This window comes from Penicillium alfredii (genome assembly GCF_028826965.1).
Source record: "Penicillium alfredii strain IBT 34128 chromosome Unknown utg000005l_segment0_segment0, whole genome shotgun sequence".
NCBI classification, from domain to species: domain Eukaryota; kingdom Fungi; phylum Ascomycota; class Eurotiomycetes; order Eurotiales; family Aspergillaceae; genus Penicillium; species Penicillium alfredii.
In genome coordinates, this window is record NW_026622702.1 from 1,766,415 (window position 1) to 1,786,070 (window position 19,656).

A 19,656-nucleotide genomic window follows, 5' to 3' on the forward strand; every position below is an offset into this window, starting at 1 on the left:
GCTCCAAGCTTCCCTTCTCATCCTCCCCCGCCGCCATGGCAGAGCTTCAGGATAACCTGGCTGGCCTTCGTGGCCTGTATCAGGACCTCTCTGCACTTTCGGACTCCTCGTTTCTCAATATCGAACGTCTCTGTGTTGAATTGGAGACGCATATTCACGACTTCCGAAAACTCCTTGACAAGCCCACGAAAAACAATGCCAGTCGCCAGGCAGTTCTTTCAGGTGGGTGACTATTTGTCTTAATTCTTCTGGCTGCCAACTCGGCTGTCGCAGTTGATCTGAAGCCGTAAGCAGCTGCTAACATGGGCTGCAACAATCTAGGGAAGATAACCGTCGCGGAAGTTGAATACTCGGTCAATGAAGACTTTCAGCAGGGGACACTTCAAGTCGCCGATGCGCTGAACATCGATGAACTACAAGCGGCCGTGATGTTCTTGGGCGCCCAAGACGACTCGCACGTACTGGATCGGCCTCCTGTCATCACAGCCATTATGCGATTCCATGAGCGCCGACACTTCCTTCTGGAATGCTTGCGCCTTATTTTCCGGGAATCCTCAGAGGTGGAGCGCGAAACGACACAGGTTATTATGCAAGAAACGCTGGCCCATGTCTTGGAAATCAAGGACAGCCCATTGCGAAACGCATCGCTGTTCGCAAGGAAAGGCATGGATTCCATGGCCGATATTGAAAAATGGCTGTCTCTTCTTGGAGATCAAGTACAGAAAGCGTCAATAGTTGGTCAAGGAGAAGACCGTGATATCATGGAGGCCATTGAATACCAGCGTCGCAGCTTGCAGCAGCAACATGAGTCTCTGGGGGCCATTCTGTTTTACTTGTTCAAAGGGACATACACGAGCACCGAGGACTTTCGTATCTTGATGAATCAGTTGAAAAATTTGGAGCGATTTGATGGGCTTCTGATCCACTACATTCCGGTCACAATTGCGTCCTTCGTGCAACACGGCTCTCCAGAGGGTTCAGGCTCCCACAAGGAGGCTCGAAGCCTAGACTCGATCATCACTACATCCAAAGATGGTCAAGGTTGGAAGCTGCCCAACTTTCATGCTGCCATCATTGCGCTATGGTTGGCAGTCTACAGTGGGTGGTATTTTGACGTTGGCCCGTCATCTCCTGGTCCAGGAGTGGATCCTGAAAAGGAAGCGGAAGAGCGTACGAAGATGTTTATGACTGCCCTCGACGATGGCGCTCTTGACTTTATGCTTGCAATCTGCTCTGGCGTCAACAATGAAGAATGGGCTGACCCGGCACGCAGCGAGCTGGTGGCACTTTTATTGCGAGAGAGCGTCGTATCGTTGCCTGAGTCTGAACCTTGCTCTGGGTACATGAAAGAGCTGTTGATGGAAAACTTCGAAGCCTTTGTGGAATCATGTATCGCAAACATGCCCGACGCAGTGCGGATGCTGAAGTCAGAGGAAGACACCCAAAGATTGGATCAGATCACTGCCCTCAGGGATGGCCTGACATCTAGCCTTCATCGGGGCTTGGTAGAGGCACGAACCCATCTCGAATCTCTTCTGATGGTCATTTCATTTGCTTTTGAACATCGACGAGATGCTGCTCAGGAATTCTGGGCCGACCCTGATGGTAACCTCTACGGCTTCCTCCAGTGGGCGTCAAAACGGCAGACTGTTCCTCGAGTGAGTGCCTTTTGTGAGATGCTGTGCTCCATCTCCGAGGGTGAAGAAAATGCGACTGCGGTGCACAGGTTCTTGTCAGAAGAAGACAAGTTCATGGCCTCGAAGTTCAAGCGATCTACGACGATGAACTGGACGCAGATGTTTGCCGAACTGCGACTTTATGCATCTCGAGTCACTGAGAAGCCTTCCAGTAGTACTACCTCGCAAGGGATGTTGCGCGCCCGCAAGCCGGAGCCGGTGGACATGAGCGAGCCAGAAAGCCCGGTGATGTTGACATGCTATCTCCGGCTGATGGGTCACCTGTGTAAACAGAGTAGAACCATACGGGAGTGGTTGCTGCAAAACGAATCATTCAATATCGTCAACATTTTGTTGACGTTGTGCAGTGGCCCGATCCCGTCCCATCTCAGAGCAACTACGTTCTCCACACTAGCAGCATTGATGACCGACAGGACATCCGTGCACGGAAACGAAATGTGGCTCTCGGTTGACCAATGGCTATCAGGTGGATCTATGGGTGCTTCGGGAATCGGTAAAGTGCCACTGGTCTCCAATCCTCCAGTGTGGCACGCGCAGCAAGCATTGCAAAAGATTGGCGAGAGTTTCGACCAAACGAATGCGTTCGTTGTCCTTGTCAACTCACTAATCACTCCCGCCTCCGATTTGGCCACTGATCCCCTGTCGCTGCCTTTCCCAGAGTCTCTGGGTGGAACATATCGCATGCCAGGAATTGAGCCCTACACTGATTTTATCTTGGGGCACGCGTTTTCGCGGAAAATCCAGGACCTCAACGACTATCAATCCCGGTTACTAACTTACAACTGTCTGCATTTTGTTGTAGAGGGTTTGAAATCTTTCAATGAAGACTTGGTCTCTGTTCTGAGCTCGCCCACAGTCGCTTCGGATCCTGCCAAAACATCGACCCTGGTCACTTATGTTCGCCTTCATCCATTCGCTCGAGTTGTGGAGTGGCTTTTCAATGAAGATGTCCTCAGAGCCCTGTTTGCAACAGCCCACCAAGATATCTCGGAGGTTGCTCAGGCATCATCCGACTCGGTCCTGGTCTCTACCTTGCTCCGAAGCATCGAAGTGATGAACCTCATCATGGACCTTCAATCGACATATTTCCACATTGTGCGGTCTTTGATCAAGTCCCAAGCTGGGGGAAATAGAACCACCGTGGCAAACTCATCCCTCGCCTCGTTGGAAGACAGCGTGCTGAACAACCTGGGTCTCATCCCCGCACTGTGTCTCTATTGTGGCACTGGGCATGAGCAGCTTACCGTCACCTCCATGGCCTTGCTGGAGAAGCTCACAAGCTCCAGAAAGCTCAACAAGATGTCGTCGCCTGAACTTCTCAAGTGGCAATCTTCGAACAAAATTGTGGAGGTTCTGGCTACCGAAGTGGAAGTTGATAGTGTATCGCGTCCACTTGTATCCCAGATGGAGCCTGACCCGAGGGAACTGGAGTTCGGCTCGCAATCAGCCGGCTACGTCATTAGAGAAAGTCTTCTTGCTCTCTTGAACAGCTGCCTCGCGATGATTACAGATCGCCCGACTGTAGCTCATCTCCTTCTTGGTTTTGGCTGCGTGGGCAATATGCTTGATGTGTCGTCGGAGGGCCTGCTCGCAAACCAAATGTCACTGTTGCATGCTATCATTGGCTTCCTGCAAACTTACCCTGACGACTTGGATGGGAGCATTACATCATGGATGGTGCACCTCAAACGTATGGCATTCGAAGTCCTGAGACATTTGTGGTCATCGAAACTTGCCACTTATTTCACACTTGGCGAGATGCGTGCCCAGGGCTTCCTTCTCAACATGTTCGCTGTCCAGCCCATTGTCGGGCCAAACACAACCTGGAATGGCTATCCGGTCGTTTCAGATGAATTTTGGCTCTCTGATGCCACTTCTGCTCTGGCTGAGTTCCTTCTCTACCGAAGTCATTTGTTCGCATATGCGGCGACCGAGATTCGTTCGGCCGCCAAGGTCGGATCACCGACCCTCCAAGCAGGGATTTTGTCGACTCTGCTTGGGAACTCAGTCTTGGACAATGGCGAAACCGTTCCCAATCCAACCGTGTTTGACCTCTTTGATTTTGCCGATCTTGATGTTGGACGGGAATTCAACCCCCCTGCGCTCTCCTTGCTTGACCAGATCGCTTTTGAGGTTTGCGCCAAACAAGAAGAGGATTCGTTGGTCCTTTACAACATTGCTGAGATGGAGGAGTTGATCCAAGTTCGGAAAGCAGAATTGCTGGCCAGTGGCCCTCCACGCCCCCAGGACGAGGAGCAATTCCTGGCCGAGGCAGAAAGTCTGAAGTTGTTCGTTCTTGCAACCAACCAGAGCCGCCAGATTCAGCACAATCGTTACCTCGCCCTTCGGTCCTGGACGGAGCTCATCACCACAATTATCACCTGTTCCGCAATGGATGACGGGAGTCGACCGACTTTCATCTCTCACACCATCCAAATGATTCTTCCGAAGCTCGAGACTGCGATTGAGGGCGACTTACCAGAAGCCCTCGAATTGGCACGGTTGGCTGAAACATTGATCAACCGGATTGTATCCGACATCTCTAAAACACTTGCTTCCCGCAGTGGAGATGTCATTGATGAAAAGCTCCACCAACTCTTCCAGATCTGCATTCGAGGCATTGGCTTGGCAACAGGGAATGTGTCCCTGAGAGAAATCCTTTACAGCATCTCTTCTCAGTACATAACCCGCATTACGTCGTCTGATTCGACTCACGCGAGTTTGCGGCACCACAGCCAACAAATCATCAAGACGGCCGGGCCCGGTCTGATTGAGACTATTTGCGATGATGCATATACTGGCCAGGAGGCATGCCGTGCCTCCGCCCTTCTCCTCCTGAACTGTCTGGCAATTCTGGACAGCCGGGCAGACTGCATTCTCGCGGGGCTGGTCTCGCAATCCAACTATTTGACTCTTTTCCTGGACGCCATTCGAACTCTACCGCTTGAGCTGCGGGGTTCTCAGGGAAGTGGTAAGTTTTGGTACGCCCAAAAAAAAAGCCATTATTTGTTGCTAATCCATACTCCGGTCAGACACACCTGTGCTGCTAGCATATTACGAGTCGCTTCTGTCTTTGCTGCAGCAACTCTCTCAGACGAAGAGTGGTGCCACCTATGTTCTCAAGTCGGGTCTTTTCGAGGCCGTTCGTGAGTCGCAGTTGTTTGCAGCGGATCCCGACATTGGCATCGGTTCGTCACTTTATGTTCACCACTCTAGCCAGACTGTCTTGCTGACCTTATCAGATATCGACAACCCTGATGCGCTGCGCAAATACTACGACCTTCTTCTCTCGGTCATCCGAGTCATTGTTTCTGCTGTCTTCTCCCGAGGGATCCACAACGAGCAAATCAAAGAGCAGACCCGGGTCTTTATGGCCGAAAACCGGCCATGTATGGTGGGGATCTTCAAGCGGTTTGCCAAAATCGGGGGAAGCTCCACCCCTGACCACCATGCAACTCTTTGTGAATTGGTTAAATCGTTTATGGCGCTGGTTGCCGCCACTGATTTCCTCGAGGTTCGTTCTACCGACTAATCGTATGGATGATACAACCTGAGAACAGTGGATTACTGACTCTTGTGCAGTTTGAGGACCAGGAAGTTCAGCAGACCGGTCGACCAGCTTTGTTCTCTTGAAATGATTGTGGAGATAGAGGTACAGTTCACACTGCGCATGGCCAAATGTAGGGCGGAATGGCGTGTACCATAAACGATGCGGAGTGTCGGCGGTTCTTTGCGGTTGATCTCTTAATCGCATTTTATGATTAAATTCCTTTGCATCTCGCAGGGTTGGCATGTATGAAACAAATAAATCCAACTGAAGATTCTCAACGCTAGTCTCAATCAGACTATTGTCCAGTGTCAACAAACTCGGTGCTCATGCCGCCGAGAAATAAAAGACATATCTTTCCCGATAACTCGCGACCCCGGGCATACATGAACCACAACCAAAATTTAGGCTGAACTTGCAAAATAGACATAAATATTCGAAATAAGAATATTAATAAAAACGTAAATACCAAACGCATATTAACACTTTACAAGCATAAATCGGAATTTCCACGCAAATCACGCCGAGTCCCGAGCTCTATCTTATCGCCGTGCGGAGCCCGACTTCGAAGGGGAGCACATCAATTCCCCTCAGCATCTCCCCGAATCCCGCAGAACCCCCGGAATTCCCCTTCGACCCGGACATGCTCCATCTTTGATCTCGAGTCACCACGCTCTTCTTTGCTAATAAATTTCCTCCACCCGTGGGCATTTCCCGGTGTCGGGCTGAACCGGGTAGATGCAGCAGCACTTGAGCGGCGACACCGAGCAGAGGAGCGGTAAGCGCCAGTCGATCGGCAAAAGGAAGCTTTCTGATCAAGGGGAGTCGTCGCAGCCGTCGCAAAGGACGCTTTCGGAGCTACTGGTCAACAACAGCAACCATCACGACCACCGCACTTCGTGGCAGAACTCTTCCTCGTCCAACAAGCGGTCCCGCTTCTCGCACTCGCCTTCTCCCTCGCACTCGTCCTCGACAGCCTCTCAACCAGTCCCGCCCAGCAAGATGTACAACTTCTCCGGCTCGCCACCCAAGAACAAAGCCGCGTTTGGTCGGAGCGTGCCGGGATCGGAGGCTGCTTCTTCGGTCAAACCCAAACCATTCAAGGCCGGTGTTCGCCAAGTCCAGAACCAATCCACTCAGTACAGTCCCGTCGTGGGCTCGAAGAAACTCGTCGTCAAGAACCTTCGGTCCGGAGCGCGATCCACCCACGAGCCATACTTTGAGAAGGTCTGGTCGAAGCTCGATGCGGCTTTGACGGCCGTTTTCGAGGGCAGGGAACCGGAAACCTCTCTAGAAGAATTATACAAAGGATCCGAAAATGCGTGTCGTCAAGGACAGGCGCCTGCGCTGGCGAAGAAACTCCAAGACCGATGCAAAGAGCACGTGGCTGGGAAACTTCGCCCAAATCTCGTGACAAGGGCCGGCGGTGGGACCGACGTTGATACATTGCGGGCAGTGATTGAGGCGTGGACTGCGTGGAATACAAGACTAGTATGAGACAGGCCCTTTCTTGCCACTGTTCTCTTTCGCGAGCTGACCTGCCACAGATTACTGTTCGCTGGATTTTCTACTATTTGGATCAATCGTTCCTCATGCATACCAAAGAATATCCGAATCTCCGTGAACTTGGACTCAACCAGTTCCGCTCTCACATCTTCTCCAACCAAACCCTCAAACCCAAGATCCTCCAAGGTGCTTGCGACTTGATTGCTGCTGACCGGGGGGCCAGAACTGGTATCATGGCCGACTCGCCTTTGCTCAGGAATTCCATAGAACTTTTCCACAGCCTCGACGTCTACGCGAGTGATTTCGAGCCCGTGTTTTCTGCTCAATCGCAAATCTTCCTGACCTCATGGGCCCAGGAACAAGCATCAGGGCCCTTGGCGTCATATGCAGAGAACAGCCACCGTTTAATTGAACGTGAAGTGGAACGGTGTGGGCTGTATTCCCTCAACCGGAGTACGAAACAAAAGCTTTCCGAAATCTTAGATCAGACTCTGGTCTCAGAACAAGAGGCGGTCCTCCTGAGCGAAAAAGATATCCTTGGTCTGATGCGAGCCGAGAACAAGACCGCATTGAAACAACTCTACGGTCTGCTTGAGCGACAATATCGCGGTGTCCAATTGAAAAATGCCTTCAGCAGTTACATTGTCGAGGAGGGCTCGGGTATCGTATTCGACGAAGGCGAAGACGTTGAAATGGTCCCCCGCCTACTCCAGTTCAAACGGCAGCTTGATGATATCTGGAGAGATGCGTTTGATCGGAATGAGAAGCTGGGTCACACTCTGCGAGAGGCCTTTGGCCACTTCATGAATCTTGGCAAAAAGACGGAATCCACTGGTGGCACTGACAACCCGAAGACGGGCGAGATGATCGCCAAATATGTGGACCGGCTGCTCAAAGGCGGTTGGAGGATACCGCCAAGTCAGAGTTCGAAACTGGAGCAACTGGCCGATGAGGATGCAGAGATCGACCGACAGCTGGAACAGGTGCTCGATCTATTCCGATTTGTGCATGGCAAGGCGGTCTTTGAGGCATTCTACAAGAACGATCTTGCGCGGCGCCTGTTGATGGGCCGCAGTGCAAGTGATGTGGCAGAAAAGAACATGCTGGATCGTCTCCAAAAAGGTATGTTGGTGTCCTCTTCCATTCTGCTGCTTTTCTAATTCCCGTCTTCGTGTAGAATGCGGAACCAACTTCACCCACAACCTCGAGTCGATGTTCAAGGACATTGACGTGGCCCGTGATGAGATGGCTGCCTATAGTTCGCTACTGCGTGAGCGAGATCGGAAGTACCGCCCGCCGGTGGATTTGCATGTCAGTGTGCTTGGTGCCTCGGCGTGGCCGACCTACCCCGATGTTCCTGTGCGCATCCCATCGAACCTCGCGGCCTCAATTCACGACTTTGAGAAGTTCTATCACAATAAGCACACGGGCCGGAAACTCAGCTGGAAGCACCAATTGGCGCATTGTCAGCTGCGGGCGTGGTTCCCCAAGGGGTACAGGGAGCTGGTGGTCAGTTCCTTCCAGGCGATTGTACTGCTTCTGTTCAATGATATCCCCCCGACGAGAGCCTGCGCTATCCGCAGATCAAGGAGGCAACGGGACTCTGTAAGTGTTTCCCCTCGCTATATAACCCCAACGATATGCGATTTAGTCACTAACCAAAATCACAGCGGATCCGGAATTGAAGCGAACGCTCCAATCGCTTGCATGTGCCAAGTACCGGGTATTGACCAAAGACCCCAAGGGCAAGGAGGTGGCGCCGACGGACGAATTCTCGTGGAATGCTGGATTCACCGACCAGAAGATGCGCATCAAGATCAACCAGATTCAGCTCAAGGAGACCAAAGAAGAGAACAAGATTACGCACGAGCGGGTCGAGGCGGACCGACGCTACGAGACGCAGGCAGCCGTTGTGCGGATTATGAAGAGCCGCAAGGTGATCAAACACTCCGAATTGATTGCCGAGGTGATTGAGGCCACACGCAGTCGGGGCACACTGCAACCTACCGAGATCAAGACGGAGATTGGAAAGTATGTGAATTTATCTTTTTGATGATTGATGAACCAGTTGCTAACCTCTGGAACAGACTGATTGAGAAGGACTACATGGAGCGAGCCGAAGGGAACCAGTACAAGTATGTGGCATAGAGTATGTAGGTTCAACGTGGTAATAGGACCATTGACTATGGGGGGGGGGGCTATCTGTTTAACGAGATGCTCTTGGCATGGAGAGAGATTCCAGGATTTATTGGCCCACCCAACAACGCATCAGACACGTGGAGCCTTGAATTTGCGGCCTCATATGACACTTCAGAAATTGCGATGCACGATTCAAGGAATTGGGTGTGATATCCATGTATTGTCGAGTCAGGGAACATCCTTGCCAGCATTGGGGATGCCAAGTAGTCATGGTAAGAATTGACAGTTCCTAGTAGTAATACGAATTGATAGTACTAGATAACCTTGGAAGAAAGATGAATAATTCCAGCTATCAAGAAAATCGAAAAAGAAATCGAACAGCAAAGAACATTCCCATGCCCCAGAACAAGAGCCCCACCGATGGTGCAAGGGGTCACGAGCAGCGTGGGGGGAGTGGAGATGGGGGGCATGGAGTCGATCATTTTACGTGTTCGCTCTAGGCGATGCGGTCAAGTTAGAGCCGAGCTAGCATGCTTAACGTGATATTCTTATTTTGATAGTATGATCTCAACGGATTAGTTTCTATACCTATAATTCCTAGGTATATATATTTCTCTATAATTTCTATCTATTTCCGATCCCTGGCACCCCACACCACATCCCCGTGGAGCATTCGATCTGACAGCGGATTCGAAGGATCGTCTAGATTGTTTCTGGCCCCTTGCCCGGATGGAGATCCCCCTTTTTTTCTTTTCTTTTCTTTTCTTTTTTTTTTTTTTTTTGGTCCCATGATGCCTTGACTCCACGTACCCCCCTCCTTTCTACCTTGCAATTGCGCCCTGTGGAACACGGGAAAATGATGATTGTGGGTGTCCTGCAAAAGTACCTACGAAGGGGTAGCGATCAGAGCAAGATATTCATGAATATCATGATATTATATCATAAATATCATTGTCATAGAAATAGTAAATAGTCGAAATAACTCAATGGCCAAATCCAATTGAAAATCAAAATGAAGTAAGAAGTGGTGCGTGCACTCCCGGCCGACTTCGATCCCAAGTGGACTCGGGCGAAACAAAGAAAAAAGAAAAAAAGGTGGCGGTGAGATGACTCCATTCGGACGATAGGACCTGGTCTGCACAACGTGCCCCTGGCGGGATTCCCGCAGGAGGCAAGCCGATCATCGCGTCAGACCCAATGGGAACAAAAAGAATGGAGAAAGTTGATCCTCATCGGGTTCATGTGAGCAGGAAAAAAATTGAAGAAAAAGGAAAAGAAGAAAAGAAAAAAAAAAAAAAGATGGAGGGGCAAAGAATGGTGGAGGAGAGCATAAAGATGGAGGGGTCTGCACCGATTGTTTGCTTCTCTACTCTTCTACCTCTGCTCCTCTGCTCTTCTCCCCTTGTTTTTCAGGTGGGCACCATCCATTCTATTATACGTTTGTTACTAGGCAGATGAACTGACAATCCCCCAGGCTCTTCCCAATTCTCCCCCACTTTTTCCCCGCCTTGACTCTCTGGCAAGTCCAATCCCATTTCCGAGCTTTGACGCATAGAGCCTCAGCGAAAAACTTGGATTCAGCCGATTGGTGATATTCCCCTCTGAGCACAAAAACCGGTTGGAATAACCCCGGCATATATAATATATATACACTCCGAACGGCCGGCTTTTTTTTTTTTTTCTTTCAAAAAATATTCGATCTGCTTTTTGGCAAGCTCGTCGAATCTCCATTGACTCTATATATACACTTGGAGTTATATATCCCCAAGTCCACTTTTGATCAACAATGCAGAGTACGTTCGCTCCACGCTCCACTCTCCGAGGGGATGGCCACACCCCGCCCCCCACCACTTTCCTCTTCCTCGGGAACAACACCAACTACCGTTCTGAGCTAATTCCGTCCAGCCAAGCACTTCTTCTCTGATCCGAACCACCTGGTTCTGACGGCGCTGCACTCGCTCACTCTCACAAACCCCTCCTTGGCCCTGGACTCGCAGCACAAGATCGTCTTCCGCCGTCCAGATGCTTCCCGGAAGCCGAACAAGGTGTCGATCGTCACGGGTGGTGGCTCCGGCCACGAGCCCGCCTTTGCTGGCTTTGTCGGAGCCGGTCTCTGCGATGCCTCGGTGGGTGGAACTATCTTCGCCTCGCCGTCGGCCGAGCAGATCCGCATTGCGGCCATTGACCGCGTGCCCACCGACCACGGTGTTTTGATTATCCCCATGAACTACACTGGTGACGTGCTGAACTTTGGCATGGCCACCGAGAAGTCCCGTGCGGCCGGCATCCGCACGGAATTCTTTGCCATCGGCGACGATGTCGGCGTGGGCCGCCAAAAGAGCGGCAAGGTCGGTCGCCGTGGTATCGGTGGTGGTGCTCTGGTTCTGAAGATGATTGGTGCTTTGGCGGATGCAGGGTGAGTAGTATTTCACAACTCTTTTGAATAAGGTGCACCCAACTAATCGTTTTCTAGTGGCTCGCTGGACGAGGTTTACGGCTTGGCGCAGCTGGCCAACAAAAACCTGGTGTCGCTGGGCTCCTCGCTGGAGCGTGTGCACGTTCCCGGCCGTGGCGAACCCGAGGACTCGATCCCCATGGGCGAAGTCGAAGTCGGCATGGGCATTCACAACGAGCCTGGATCCCACCGGGCCAAGGCGGATCTGCCTCCGCTGGTCACGGCCATGCTCCGCCAGCTGCTCGATGAGAGCGACGCCGACCGCGCCTACATCACGCGCAAGCCCGAGGACCAGTTCGTGCTGCTGCTCAACAACCTCGGTGGCGTGAGTGTCTTGGAACTGGCGGGTATCACCGACGAGATCTACCGCCAGCTCGAGCGCGACTACCAGATCAAGCCCGTCCGCATCATCCAGGGCACCTTCCTGTCCAGCCTGAACGGTCTCGGCTTCGGCGTTTCGCTGCTGAAGATCGTTGACACAGGCCTGGGTGCCGGCAAGTCCATGCTGGAACTCCTAGATGCTCCCTCTGAGGCCGTTGGCTGGTCTTCTCCCATCCCCACCTCAACCTGGGCCAACCACACCATCGATGCCCCGGTCAAGCTCCAGGAGTCTCGCCTTGCCGCTGAAAACCCCAGCAACGTTAAGCGTATGTCTTTCTTTGCTCTTTGGTTTGCCCCTTAAAAAATGGAACACTCCCCGCTAACCTGCCATGACAGTGGATCCCGCCGTCATCAAGAAGGTTCTCAGTGCCGGTCTGCAGCGCGTCATCCGCGCCGAGCCCGAAGTGACCCGCTACGACACGATCGTCGGTGACGGCGACTGCGGTATTGGTCTCAAGCGTGGCGCCGAAGCCATCCAGGCTCTCCTGGACAACCCCTCCGCGGGCCTCAACGACGACGCCGTCGCGACGGTGAACCGCATCGTGACGGTGATCGAGAACGTCATGGACGGCACCTCGGGCGCCATCTACGCCATCTTCGTCAACGCGCTGGCCCACGGCCTCCGCGCCCAGGACCAGGCTTCCACCGTGCCCGCCACCACCGAGGTGTGGGCCAAGGCCGTCAAGCACGCCGTCGAGTCCCTGGCCAAGTACACCCCCGCCAAGCCCGGTGACCGCACCCTGGTCGACGCCCTGGTTCCCTTCGCCGACACCCTGGTCGAGACCCTCGACCCGCGTGTGGCTGCTGCCGCTGCTCAGCAGGGCACTGAGGCTACCAAGGCCATGAAGGCCAGCCTGGGTCGCTCGGTGTATGTTGGTGGTGTCGAGGAGTGGATCGGCAAGGTGCCTGACCCTGGTGCCTTTGGTCTGAGCGAGTTCTTGACTGGTCTTGCTGAGGCTGTCTAAACTCTCTCTCTCCTCTTCTACCTTCTCACCCTTATCCACTTCCTATATATAGCCCTTACTCTCTCACTGACCTCGGCCTTGGGCGTGGTCTTGTTCTATTATAATCCCATGATGATAATGACAATGATATTCCTTCATGACGTGCTTGTCTGTAGAGGAAATGAGATTTCTGATGACTGCATGGAAGCATTTCATTAGTGTAAAGTGCTACGAGGTTAAATCTCTAATTTATGCTCTAATGTCTACGAGGATTCCAAGTGTTTCAAGTGTGCTAGGTGACTTAGGTAGGGCAGCACTCGGTGATAAGCCAGATAAGAATCACCGTCACTAGTTACATAGCTAGAATATGCAGGCCTTCCATGGCCTTTTCATACAGGATTCATTGCTAGCCTACCTGAGCGCCAGGGTCATGATACTTTCCCTGTAGTAACAGCGGAATTCAGCAAAAGTGGAAAAGAAACAATCGCAACAACACAACTGAACGCCCGGCCTTTTCTTTCTTTCTTAAAAGTCCACCTTCGCCAACGTGGATGAAACAAGACAAACCAGGATCCCCCCCGGTTTCCCTCTCTTCCGACTCCTCTTTGCTCTTTGCATAATTGCAACCGTTACTTTCGGAGAAAAAGAAGAGATGTAGGGTACGCAACCAGCTGCAGGATCGATACTGGGAAATCCATCTAATCCAAATGGCCAAGTCCCCCAGAAGCAAGGGGGAGAACGCATGAGAGTCAAGGAAATGTCGTGGGGGCTTGAATTTTTTTTCTTCCCAGAGGAAGAAGAAATAGAAACACTAGGGTATCGAGATCGATTACGAGATGTGGGACTCGTGCACAGAGATTTCGTAGATGAGAGAGGATTGGCTGTGCAGGCGGCAGAGAAGATCATCCGTCTCGCATATTCCAGGATGTAACCTGGGGCGGGATAGAAGTGCGCAAGAGAGGGAGAGATATGAGAAGCTGCTCAGCTGAGCAGGACAAGGATGACAGAGTCGCCGCGCAGGAACCTAAAGAAAGCAGACTGGTTAGTTTGTTTTCGAAGCTAGAAGACTTCCCAAAATGACAGCCAGCCTATATTCATAGCAACTCATCGCGAAACGCTTTTCTTCCCCTTCAGACAGGGAAGGGGAGGGGTCCTGCGAGATGGAGGGGAGGGCAGCTCCCACTTACATTTTGCTCACGAAGCGATCCTTGTTCACACCCTTCCCCTTGCTCCCCTTGGGCTTCTCGGTCCACATTTCCTTGACATTCTCCAGCACCATGTTGCAGTGTCGGTCAAAAGCCTTGACACGGGCCAGCAGCTTGCGGTTGTTCCGGCAGGAGATCAGGACCTGGGTGTGTGTGCGGGTGGCGGTCTGCAGGAGGGACAGTGGGCCAGCGGTGAGCTCATGCTCCTCAACAAGAGCGACCTCATATTCCCTGTTAGATGCAAGATGAAAGATCAGTCTTTTAGTTCCTTCTTTTCCTTTTCTTTTTTTTTTCGGTTGTATGCGATTTCGGCATGCATGGGAATGTGAAATGCAGGCGTCGGGTGCAAAGGCGAACAACCCCGCAATTCCCTGCAATCAGACAGAAACAGAGAAAAAGGAAATCGAAACTGGCAGAATCGGTGCGATCGGGGAAAAGGGTCTCTTCGCAATCTCATCCAAGGGGGATAACGTACGTGAGCTCGCTCTTCGGCTTGTTGAGCAGGTCTCTGTGGGAGCATCTGGTTAGCACTGGGTAATTAAATGAGTCATAGAGGGATCATACTGAATCTTGGGGTCCGGGGCGGTCGACATGGCGGCGATTATAAAAGGGCTGTCAAGGTCGCTGGAGCAGGTGCCGCTGGACTTTGATGGTTGCAAGGTCGAATAGGTCACCTGACTAGCAGGTTTGCTGCCTTAGACTTTCTGCCTTGCATTTAAGGCGCACGCGCCTGGTGGATTCCCGAGGTCGCGATTGGCTGCGTCACGTCGCGTACACGCTTGTTTAGTCTCTATAGCTTCGGGTCCATGCAAGGTATTCTCTCTTCCCTTCACACCCCTCCCCAACCTCCTTGAGGTGCAGCGGACTCCTGAATTCTGGTAAGAGCGGTCAATCCTGCCTTTTTTTTCTCTCCTCTGCCCCTATTTTGGTAGGAACTCGCGTCAATCATTGCTAACATTCCAGTCCCTGCAGACATAGGCTGCTCCACTACCTTCTGCTGCATAACCTACGCATTCTCCCGGCCGACGAGGTTGCTGTGGGATATGCTTGATTGATAGCCTCGCACATTTCTTCGGTTATCTTTTTTTTTCTATTTTCTTTGTTCCGGTTACGGTGTGAAGTGAAACCAACGTCTTTCCATTCCCGCCCCTCCAGCCTCAAGATCGCCTTCTTGTCTTGAACTTCGAAATTACGACCTTGCCCCTCTCAATATCCTCGATCACCCTCAAATCTGGCCTTGTTGAGCTTTCTGTGCATGGTGGACACGCGAATTTTGGGGAGATGGAGTCTCAGGACGGAATCACCGTCCGCCCTATGAGGTGTATGCTCTCCAGCTCTGCCCCGGTTTCTATCTGGAGAATCCAAAACTAAATGGTCTCGTTGAACAGTGAAGGTTCTTTATACGTTTGACAATGAAAACAAGACGAATTGCCTTGCCCGGTGGCCCCATGTGCTGGACATCCAGACTGCCTATCTGGATGAGCAGACCCCGGTAGGAGTGATTGAGTTGAAAACATGCATCCAGGCAATTGTATCTGCCAGGTTGGTCTCCCCTCCCCCCTTTGACGACTGAGAAAAAAAAGGAATACTAATCTGAATGGCTTTTCCTCAGCCCCGAATTGGTGGCTCAACTAGGCAAAGACTACACCGTTTATGCCTACGATTACTCCGAATATGAAACCCCCTGGTTGGTCAAGGAATGCTGTCATGGGTCCTGGCTTCTTCCTCTCCAACACCGGATGTACCGGCACACCAGTCCAAAACAATGGTGACTGGTCGGGTGTGCAAGAATCCTCTAGGACTGTTCTCGAAGGGAGCCCAGGAGACGCTGGAAGTCAAACTGCGCCTTGTTCCCGTTCCCACGGTCGTCCAGAACGAGTATCTCGACAATATGCACAAATACCGGGAATTTGGCAATGCCGTCCCTCACGACTACGATTCTCAGGCTTGGTCCAACTTTATGCGTCAAAATCCCGGTCTATCGGAATCCTCCAGGAGCCAGCAGCCCGCATCTCCTATGAACCAGTTCGGGATTGACAGGTTTCATCAAATCTTGAGCGAAGGATCCACGCCTCGAGAATTTTCTACGTTCCCTGGAAACGAGTCGGTCCGGTCAGTGTCGCCTACACATTCTTTCACTGCACCCAGTCGGATGTCAACCCCAGGGGGCTCTCGAGTACCAAACCAGCAACAGTCCCAATCTAAACAGGGCATTCCCCACAATGATTTGGTTCGCCCTTCCTCAAGCGCTTCGATGCGGGACATCGAGTTCCAGACACAGACATCCTATAATGCACGGAGAGGGTCAATCCACTCAGGATATGGGAGTGGTGGTGAGGAATGCATCGATCCTCAACCGCGGAAAAGGGCCAAGGTGTATCAGGCCGGCTGGCCGGGCAAGTCCGATATGAATATCGAAAGGCACCCAAGCTCACTGCGAGTAGCCGCCAGCACCGCGGCCTCCGTTCGAATCCACCGTCCGACTCCTGTCAACCCATCTATTGCAGCTGAACAGTCCCACGATGAGCCTATTCGTCCACCCACCCCGATCTCTCGACCCGGCGGTCTTCCCCGCCGAGGACGGCTTCCCACCAGTCTGTTGCGAGAATCCTCAACCAACAGCAGCACTGGATACACATCGCCTTATTACATTAGCGATGATAATATTGCTACGGACCCCACGGGTCATTCGCCCGAGGAGTCTCGCTATCAGGGTCTTTTCGAGCCTTCATTTTCCATGCCATCTTCTCCCCCAATCATGGAGACTCGATTCCCGACTAGGTCGAGTCCTGTTTTGCCCCCCATCTCCCTGGACACAGATTCCGGTTTTATGAGTGGGGGCTTGGAGGATTTCTTGAGTGAGGATGCTGCCACGCCTTTGGAAGATGCCAGAAGAGCTTGCTCCCACGATATCACTCAGGACAAGCCCCCTGTGCGCCCAGCCGTCCAAGCCAGTTCTCCGGCTAGCGCCATTGGTACAGTTTCAGTCAATCCATCTGATTCTTGCCTTGTGGGCGATGGTCCACAAGAACAGACACCCAAGGAAACAGCGCCCCCGCTCTCTCGTCCGAATACCTCGGCGGGATCTCGACCTGAGTCGAGGAGTGGTGTGCGGATCGCACCAAAACCACCAGTGCTGGCGCCCGTGTCACAGATTCAGGTTCAGAACTCGGTGAACGCGAACCCCTCGCGCAAGAAAGATATTACGAACCCTGCCAGTGACCCTGTTGGGCCCATTCGCCCTCCTCTCAAACATTCTCAGAGCGCATCTGGTCCGATGAGCGATTTTATAGTGTTGACACCGGGCCGCCGAGGGGCGGGTGCCAAGCGGGTGCAGACGCGCTTGGATGAGGCCATTGCGAATGGGAAAGTTCCCCCTTACTGCGAAAACTGTGGTACAATTGAGACCCCCACATGGCGTCGAGCATGGTCAAAGGAGATTGTAGGCGGAGAGCAACTCGCTGCCGAGATGATGCAAAACCCGGTCATGTTGTTCTGGCAGATCATGGAGCGAAATACGAACGGCGAAGTATGCAAGTTCAAGATTTACAAGAAGAGCATGGAGCGCGACGCTGACTGCGTGCAAATACTCCTCTGCAACCCTTGTGGTCTCTGGCTCCATAAATTCAGAAGCATGCGTCCTGAGAGCAGGTGGATCAAAAGCTCCGAGAACAAGAAGAAACGTCCTTCGGGAAGCCGCAAGGGCGGTCCGCTCTCCAATCCCTGCCCTGCAACTCGGACTCGAAGCAAGGCCGCGCCGACCAAGCCCCAGGCGTCCTCTCCAGCGCCCACCGAGGCCTCCTCTGTGCCCGCCGAGGACATTGATCATGAAAATGACCAGGATGATGATACAGAAGCACCCCCCAGCAAGCGTCGCCGTGCGAACAGCACTGAGCCCCCGCGGTCGACTGAGATTGCTGAAAATCGCTGGGAGGAACAAGATGCCGTCGAGGCGCTGCGACGGGCCGTTCAATCCAGCCCGGCACGCAACGTGGAATCTCGCACTGCTCCAACGACAGGCGGTGACACTGACAGCCTTACGCCGAAGCCGGTGCGGAGACTGCTATTCCCTGGCGTACAGAATGAAGAGCCCCTCAAAGAGCTCAGTACTTCGTCCGTCAACAGCTGCTCCCCTCGACGTAGCCCTCGCATTGCGTCGCAAGACAAGCGAGGTCAGGAGAAGGAAAACCAGGCACCTACGCCGCAAGACGACCTCGACGGGCTCTTCGAAAGCCCCAGCGTTGACTTTGAGCTGCCCGTCAGTCCGACTCCTCGTCGACGTCACCTGAGGGCGAATATTCTCAACGATAAACGGGTCCCGTTGCCTTGCAACTCGCCAACCATCAACAAGCGCAAGGAGATTGGCTCTGCCACTACGCCAACCCGATTGTCTGCGGAGCGGCTGCAGCGTATCCAAGAAAGCAAGGGAAGCCCCCGGCCCTCGCCACGACAGCACCGTTCTCCCAATAAGCACGGCATGTCCGCGCTGCCAGATGGCGGACTGCACTCAGAGGCCTTCGAGTCGCTCGATGGAATGATCCTGGACATTTTCGATGACGCTTCTGGCCAACCCAACTCCTTTTTCCAGCTGGAGAACAACAAGTTCGCTGGTGACAACTGGGCTGACTGGCTCCCGTCCAACTATGTGTCTCCAGCGGGATCGGACGACGACCATGAGCATCCGTCAGAGGATCTCATCAATGCGATCCTGTCCGATCCTGACATCCACAAGGAAAATCTCCAGAACTCGGAGATCTTCAACTTTGGGGACTCGGCTGTCCCTGATTCGGGCTTCTTCAGCTCCGACGCTCTTCATGCGGATCCCGCCGGTCTGGCGTCAAAACCCCAGGCCTCTTCCAATGAGCAGCCTACCGGTCCACCGGTAACGTCTCCTACAGCATGAGGGGCTATATTTTGTTCATTGTTGGGTTAGATTTCTCCTTTTTCTGTACCTTTTGCTTTTGCTTTTCATTTTTGAGTTTTTTTAAAGCGTCGGCGTCTGGGTTGGGACGGTTATGATCTTGTTGCATTCTGGCGAGCTGAGCTGTGGCTACATGCCCTCTCTTATGACATTTCTTTCTGTCACTTTTTTTCTCCTCCCTGCGATGACTATACAAAGACAGGAGAGTCCGTTGATGACCTTCTATACCGCATATTCGCTATACTGTCTGTGCGTAAGCACTCGTTTGAGGCGCCAGATGATCGATTATTGCTCGGGGTACTTCTTCCCTGTGGCTGAAAATGAATCTCAAACACAAAATAAAGAATCAATTGAACAAATCATCCCATTAAATGAAGTTTAGTAGTGTTGTGGGTAAGATTCAGGTATGGCTAAGTACATAGGATAACTTCGGTCTAAGTAGATCATTACCCAGACAGGTTCGAGCATAAATGTTTTGGTTTTGTACATGAACCTGTACCGAATATAAATTCCTACATATGGTCGAGATCGACCATTCCTCCCTATATCTTCTATGCATCTGGCTCAGTAGGGTTGGGATAATTTGCATTTCGTATGCACAATGACAAGGGAGTAGACGTCGAGATCGCAGGATTGCAGGGCTTGGTATCATTTAGTCTAGTGATATGTAGTGAAGCACGAGCGCCGGGTGCTACTTGATGTTGGTTTATTACATTCCTTATCGACCCTGCAATCTTCAGAAGCATTGACATTGATTGAGTCACACACTATTGGAAGCACATCCTAAAATTGGGAAAAGGGCAGTTGTTTTCTTTCTTGTCTTTGGTCTCATGTGTTCTCCTACTGTACTTCAGCTTTCCC

General features: G+C 52.2%; 5 protein-coding genes across 5 annotated transcripts; 4 read left to right on the top strand and 1 right to left on the bottom strand.

Moving 5' to 3' along the window:
• Nucleotides 1-35: 35 nt before the first annotated feature.
• On the top strand, nucleotides 36-5,330 carry NUU61_004077 (nuclear pore complex Nup192/Nup205 family protein; the record flags this gene model as incomplete). Its single annotated transcript, XM_056654659.1, has 5 exons — nucleotides 36-222; nucleotides 322-4,668; nucleotides 4,730-4,885; nucleotides 4,940-5,211; nucleotides 5,280-5,330. The coding sequence occupies 5 exons, from the start codon at nucleotides 36-38 to the stop codon at nucleotides 5,328-5,330; spliced, it is 5,013 nt and encodes a 1,670-aa protein (XP_056512686.1).
• Nucleotides 5,331-5,982: 652 nt separating this feature from the next.
• Nucleotides 5,983-8,898, top strand: NUU61_004078 (cullin family protein; the record flags this gene model as incomplete). The annotated part of the gene is made up of 5 exons (XM_056654660.1): nucleotides 5,983-6,735; nucleotides 6,792-7,872; nucleotides 7,928-8,355; nucleotides 8,438-8,781; nucleotides 8,838-8,898. The coding sequence occupies 5 exons, from the start codon at nucleotides 5,983-5,985 to the stop codon at nucleotides 8,896-8,898; spliced, it is 2,667 nt and encodes an 888-aa protein (XP_056512687.1).
• A 1,777-nt stretch (nucleotides 8,899-10,675) lies between these two features.
• On the top strand, nucleotides 10,676-12,690 carry NUU61_004079 (uncharacterized protein; the record flags this gene model as incomplete). Its single annotated transcript, XM_056654661.1, has 4 exons — nucleotides 10,676-10,682; nucleotides 10,795-11,305; nucleotides 11,363-11,991; nucleotides 12,062-12,690. 4 exons carry the CDS (start codon nucleotides 10,676-10,678, stop codon nucleotides 12,688-12,690), a joined length of 1,776 nt encoding a protein of 591 aa, XP_056512688.1.
• Nucleotides 12,691-13,650: 960 nt separating this feature from the next.
• Nucleotides 13,651-14,467, bottom strand: NUU61_004080 (mRNA splicing protein SMD2; the record flags this gene model as incomplete). Its single annotated transcript, XM_056654662.1, has 4 exons — nucleotides 13,651-13,693; nucleotides 13,857-14,105; nucleotides 14,350-14,382; nucleotides 14,439-14,467. The coding sequence occupies 4 exons, from the start codon at nucleotides 14,465-14,467 to the stop codon at nucleotides 13,651-13,653; spliced, it is 354 nt and encodes a 117-aa protein (XP_056512689.1).
• A 1,172-nt stretch (nucleotides 14,468-15,639) lies between these two features.
• NUU61_004081 (putative GATA transcription factor (Ams2)) lies at nucleotides 15,640-18,777 on the top strand (the record flags this gene model as incomplete). Its single annotated transcript, XM_056654663.1, has 1 exon — nucleotides 15,640-18,777. One exon carries the CDS (start codon nucleotides 15,640-15,642, stop codon nucleotides 18,775-18,777), a length of 3,138 nt encoding a protein of 1,045 aa, XP_056512690.1.
• Between the last annotated feature and the right edge of the window lie 879 nt (nucleotides 18,778-19,656).